Source organism: Salvia miltiorrhiza, chromosome 8 (genome assembly GCF_028751815.1).
Source record: "Salvia miltiorrhiza cultivar Shanhuang (shh) chromosome 8, IMPLAD_Smil_shh, whole genome shotgun sequence".
Taxonomy (NCBI): Eukaryota; Viridiplantae; Streptophyta; class Magnoliopsida; order Lamiales; family Lamiaceae; genus Salvia; species Salvia miltiorrhiza.
The window spans coordinates 27,269,303-27,275,302 of NC_080394.1; the positions used below are offsets into that span (position 1 = coordinate 27,269,303).

Genomic DNA, 6,000 nt, shown 5'->3' on the forward strand with positions numbered 1-6,000 from the left:
TGATAGTGACATATTACTTATTTTTTATTTAAAAATAACCAAATAAAACCAAAATCTGATTCTCTCTCTCTCTATTCACGTTAAAATTAAAATCGGGTATTAAAACCATATCTTATGGCATTATGGCGTGAATTTATGTGATCAAAATCTGATTCTCTCTCTTTGATTTAAAAATAACCGAAATCACGTTAAAATGTGATTTAAAAATAAGCAAAATCTGATTCTCTCTCTTTATTCACGTTTATGGCGTGATTTTATGTGATATTATGGTTGTTGGGTGCATTTACACCAACTCAAACACTTGTTAAGGAAACAACCTTAAATTCACGAAATTAAATGCTCCGTACACGGTTGCTGTGGGTAGTTAATGAAGGATACCAACCAAATGTTCATTCATCAGACATTTGAACAAGAAAGAAGAAGAAAATCCTCTCAATACACATACACGACTCATACACGGTTGCTCAAAAATTCAAAAAAAAATCATCTAAAGGCTTGTATTACATAAGGTATGTGAAATACATATTTTTTTTTAAATTTCGGCTGTACACGGTTGGTGTTCTAGAGTACACGGTTTGAGTTTTAGTGATTTTTTGTTGTTTATTTCAATAATTATGTTATATATATGACTTATTACATGTTTTGGACTAAAAAACGGCATAAAAAAACACTATGTATGCAAATTACCTTATTTTTGAACCCTTAGTGTTCTGCTGTACACGGTTAGGGTTTCCGTGTACACGGTTGTACACGGTGGTCGAATTTGTTGTACACGGTTGGGTTGAATATGATTTTGATGTTATTTTTAGCATGTTTGTATATTCAGTTGATGTATTGGGGTACACGGTTTCCTGTTTGTGTATTTAAATGTTGTATTTTTGTCGTTTTGAAGCAGATGTCGTTTCAAGCAATCGTTATACGGCACAGTGGTTAGTGGAAATTAACCGAGTATGAAGGAGGCGATGAGGTTGTCGTGTACATGTCTAAGGAAGACCTTTGTCATGCGAAGTTGATGCAAGAGGTGCACGATCAATTAAACGAGGATGGTCGATCCACTTATATGCTTTTCTACACATCGACCACGGACGAAGGGCGAAAAAAAAAGTGTCTTTGAAGACTGATTCGGATTTGAACCGGCTGATTTCCGAGCATAAGAAATATCCCGTTGTTTACGTGATCAAGAAGGGCAAACAATCCGCGGCTCCGGTTCCTCAGACTCAAGAGCGGGTATATTATGAGGGACATCGGTCTACTGTGTTTCCTATTGAGACGGACATTGGAAAAAGTATCCTTACACACGATGATAGTAGGGACGATTCATCGTCGCAGGAGGAGGAAGACGAGTCCGAGTCTTCGGATGAGGAAGAAGAGGCGATACGACGCAGAGAGATATTGGATTCAGTGTCGACTGAACAGGAAGCGTGGAGACAGACAGGGCCTCAGAATTTCACATCGAATGATCAGCCCGATGTCGAGCCTCGTGTTGGAGTTCAGCAGCTTGAGGCACGTGACTGGGGGATTCCAGTCCTCGATTTTGACGATACGCCGGCATTAGGTTGGGAGGATTCTAACGTATTGGAGAGCGGCATATTATCAGTGGGGGCTCTATTCCGGTCGAAGGATGATTTGGCAATCGTTGTTGGCCTGTACCATATGGAGAATCACGTGGAGTACGCCGTGCATCGTTCCAGTACGACCCGTTTGTGGTTTGTTTGCAAGCATGGCAACGGTTGTCCGTTCATGCTGCGAGCCGTTCAGAGTGCATCGATCTGGAGAGTGATCAAGGTGGTGATGGATCATACCTGCCACACGGATTTGAATCGCACTGCCCCGAGACAGATTCCGGCGAGGGTTGTTGGAAGATATTTTGCACGGAAATTGGTAGGCGAGGGGGTCGTTTTGAAGCCGAAAGAGATAATGTCAGAGATGCAACGCTTATTCGGTATTGAGATCAATTACAGCTTCGCTCTCCGTGCAAGAAACATCGCGATTGAGATGACGTATGGTGATTTTGGGAACTCGTATCAGATGCTCCCATCGTATTTGTATATGCTGAGAATGAGTAATCCCGACACATTATACGACCTTGAGATGAAGGATGATGGCAAGTTCCATCATATGTTTGTTGCACTTGGACAGAGCGTGACTGCCTTTGAGAAGGGTTACTTGAGGCCGGTCATCGTCGTAGACGGGACCCATCTGAAGGGAAGGAACGGCGGCATTTTGTTCGTCGCTGTTACAAAGGATGGGAACGAAGCAATATTTCCTCTCGCAGTTGGGCTTGGTCCTATCGAGAACGACGAGTCTTGGACTTGGTTCTTCCACCGACTGCGGACTTGCTTTGGTCAGCCGGATGATCTCTTGATTGTGTCTGATCAGCACAAGAGCATCAGAAATGCTGTGGAGTGTGTCTACCCGAACGTCCCTCACGGGTTGTGCTATTACCATATCCAGAAGAATCTCGCGCATTATGGGCAGCATGTAGCTGCAGTCTTCAAAGCAGCGGCATATTCCTATCGATCAGACGATTTTCAAAGGAATTTTTCTGCGCTTCAAGTACTGATAGTCAACGCGCACACACGCCTCGACACTATTGGTGTGGAGAGATGGGCCAGGTCCAAGTGCCCTGTACGACGCACGAGCTTCATGACGTCGAATGCTGCCGAGACGATGAATAGTAGACTGTTGTGGGCACGACGCCTCCCGGTTGCTTCATTGATCAAGACCTATCGAGCCATTATGGAGAAATGGTTCGATAGGCGACGCATCTCGGCTGCATCGAGGTCACATGAGTTGACTGAGGTAGTAGAGGGAAAGTTGCATGTGGCTGTCGAAGCGGGTCGACAATTGGCTGTTCGAGGGACGACGACGCACATGTTTAGTGTTGAGGATGATCATGCATTCTACATTGTCGATCTCGAGAATCGGACTTGTAGTTGTGCTCAGTTCGACCTGGATGACATTCCGTGTCGTCATGCTTGTGCCGCTATTAGGTATCTCATTTATTACAAATTTTGCATATTGAAGTAATTTTTTGTAAATTTATCTTTTTATCTTTGCATTTTATTAGGCGTGCTGGACTGCAAGTCACGGATTTTGTTGGAGGATATTTCAAACAATCCGTGCTGTTGGCCACATATATGGAGCGTATTGTTCCCGTTCCACATCCTACGTATTGGAATGTGCCCGATGAGATATCAGCCTATGTTGTGAAACCCCCGGATATCACGGTCCATGCGGGACGACCGAAGTTGAGTAGGGCTCGTTCAGCAGTTGAGGGTCCTCCTAATTCGGGTCCTCCTAATTCGGGTACTCCTAATTCTCGACCTCAAGTATGCTCACGTTGCAAGGGTGGAGGTCACAATGCCCGGAGATGCAAAGCGCAAGTGGGACCATTGGACTTGAACGTGCCGGTGGAGGGTGTCGAGCAACCACCCGATGCACGAAGGCGATGAAAGAAGAAATGCGGAATTTGTAGGAGTGGAACACACACTAGGAATGCATGTCCTCAAAATGTTGGGTTGTGAGTGATTCTGGATACAGTGAGAGATTTGGTTTTGATTAAGTGGAACTCACACTAGGAATGCATGTCCTCGATTTGATCTTGAAAATGAATTTGGTTGTTTGATTGTTGTTTGAACATTGAATTTGTTGTTGCTACATGTTGATTTGGCTTTAAAATTCAAAAAACAGGCGTTTTTGGGCTGAAAATCGGTGGCCTGCCCTCTGTACACGGTTAGACCCTAACCGTGTACACCTTGGGACCAATCGTGTACGCAACCGTGTACCGATGAACACGCAGCCGTGCACGGTGATACGGTTCAGTGTTTGGTCGTGTGCTGTACACGGTTTCGAGTTCTTCCGTGCACGGTTGCGTACACGGTTTCGAGAAACTGTACACGGTTAGGGTCTAACCGTGTACAAAGGCCATTCAGCCCTTGTTCACCCCAAAAACACCAACAAGTCATAAAATCAACCGTATTTTAACACCCAACAACCATTCCAAACACAAAAACAGCAAACCACCAAACATAAGCACAAATCAAACCACAAAACAACAGCAAATCAAGTGTATTTTAACAGACATTCGTTTTAAACACAAAAAAATTGTTCATCAGTTGAACCGAATAGGGGGAGGATCCGTACACAACTCCCATATCCTAACAGCTATAATTTGTCGATACTTTTGTATCTGTGCGGGTGTCCTCAGCTGCTCACGTGTTGGTGCGCCACAAATCAAACGATCCAGATAAGCACATGCAAACACACCACAACTTACACTATCTTCTTGGTGGAATTGCTCTTTGATTGGCATCATGACGATCTTCATAGCCACATCTGGAGCGTGCACAAACCTCACGGGATTGTGTGCATAATAACTCACAGTGTGCAACAATTTAGGCATCAGGCGAGTGATTGGCTTCAATGCACTTGGTCGACGCTTTCGTGCACCTTCCACATGTGACAGTAAGTCATACACTCTCACCTCCCATGCGGAGATAGATATAACCACAGTACACCAATGACTCTTATCGACATTGCAAATAGCAAAAATCTGCAACACAATATGAAAAATATTTAGAAACGTTACGTATTTCAGTTAGAAAATTCCAAAATATGTTTATATTATACTTACCTCTTTCGCTTCCAACCAAGGCCATGTATGGCCTGAATCAGTTCCATGAAACATGGCGATCAGCTTGTCGGGCACCACCCACTCCTCGTATCCGTGTCGAGCCCGAATGTTGTCCCAATCTGGCTCATTCGGATGCAACGACCTGAACTCTCTCCAAAGGGTCTCCTACAATCACAGATTCATGATTAATTTATAGGTAGTTGTATATACATAAACAGAAATTATTCTATCAAAAACTTACATAAAAATCCAAAAAAGCTATCGGCGTTCTAGCCCGTGTCACGCCTGCAACGAGCCTCGTATGCCCCCGATCTATCCACTGCTGATTTTGACGGAGCCGTCGGAGAGCCTTCAGATTCCAGAGGTCTAATATCTGCTTAAAAAATTCATGATTAATTATGTACAATGCAAATATTAAGAAACACAGTAAAATCAAATTATTATACCTCCCCGTCCAACTCCTCGCGAGGATTCATAATCTTGTGGAATAGCTCCTGGGACATCACCCAACCCGTCTCGATCACTGTGACATAAGTACCCGGCGGCGATCTCATAAACGCCTTGAAGCCCCGCTTCTTCGCCTTCAGCAGCCCCTTACCATACGGCAAGGCCGGGTCAATAACCAATTGAGGCCTCTCTCTAGCACCCGCCTCCTCCTCTGACGAAGTCCAGGAAACATTCAGATCATCATCTACATCCCCCGCCTTAGGCGCAGGGGTCTCTGGACTATGGTGTCCAGCCGATGGCCCTGGGCGATCACTGTGACGTGAGGCGGATCGCCTCAAAGATGTCTGCCTCTCACCATGATGTGAGGCTGATCGCCTCATAGATGCCTCCCTCTCACTGTGACGTGAGGCAGATCGCCGCTGACTCGCAGGGGGTGGATCCTCTCCACGCTCTGAGCGTCTCTGACTGCCACGAGGCGGATCCATGTCTCCAACTGAGTGCCTATGGCTCACATGAAGCGGATCCTCACGCTCTGATCGCCTAGGACTAGGAATGTGAGATGTAGACCGTCTGTGACTGGGTCTCGGCTGGTCGAACTCCTCACTCCCATGTCTATGACGACTGGCATGGCTGGATGATGATCTATACCTCCTCGAAGAAGAGCGTCTCCCAAAGATGTCCTTCACAGCGGCTATGACCTTCTTCGTAATCTTGGCGACCAGTCCATGCTCAGAGTCGTCATCTACAAGCTCGCGCCGTATCTCGCGCCGCATCTCAGGGACCACGGTCCGGATCTGCTCCTGTGTGATACGGGCAAACAGGTTATCATCGCGTCGCCTCCAATAATCCTCATCTCGGTCTGCCTGAGGCTCGCGATCATCAAACTCCTCTGACCTGCGCCGCTTCGACGGGCTGCC

The 6,000-nt window shown here is 45.7% G+C and overlaps 1 protein-coding gene across 1 annotated transcript; it reads left to right on the plus strand.

Annotated features, from left to right (window-relative positions):
- The first annotated feature begins 895 nt into the window (after window positions 1-895).
- On the plus strand, window positions 896-3,455 carry LOC130998263 (uncharacterized). The gene is made up of 3 exons (XM_057923695.1): window positions 896-929; window positions 1,010-2,993; window positions 3,071-3,455. The coding sequence occupies exons 1-3, from the start codon at window positions 896-898 to the stop codon at window positions 3,453-3,455; spliced, it is 2,403 nt and encodes an 800-aa protein (XP_057779678.1).
- Window positions 3,456-6,000: the final 2,545 nt, after the last annotated feature.

Excerpts from the sequence above, each read along its gene's own strand:
- LOC130998263 (XM_057923695.1), top strand. The coding sequence starts at position 896 with ATGTCGTTTCAAGCAATCGTTATACGGCACAGTG. Across the intron at positions 930-1,009 it reads AATCGTTATACGGCACAGTG|TTGATGCAAGAGGTGCACGA; the intron begins GTTAGTGGAAAT and ends TGTCATGCGAAG. Across the intron at positions 2,994-3,070 it reads CATGCTTGTGCCGCTATTAG|GCGTGCTGGACTGCAAGTCA; the intron begins GTATCTCATTTA and ends GCATTTTATTAG.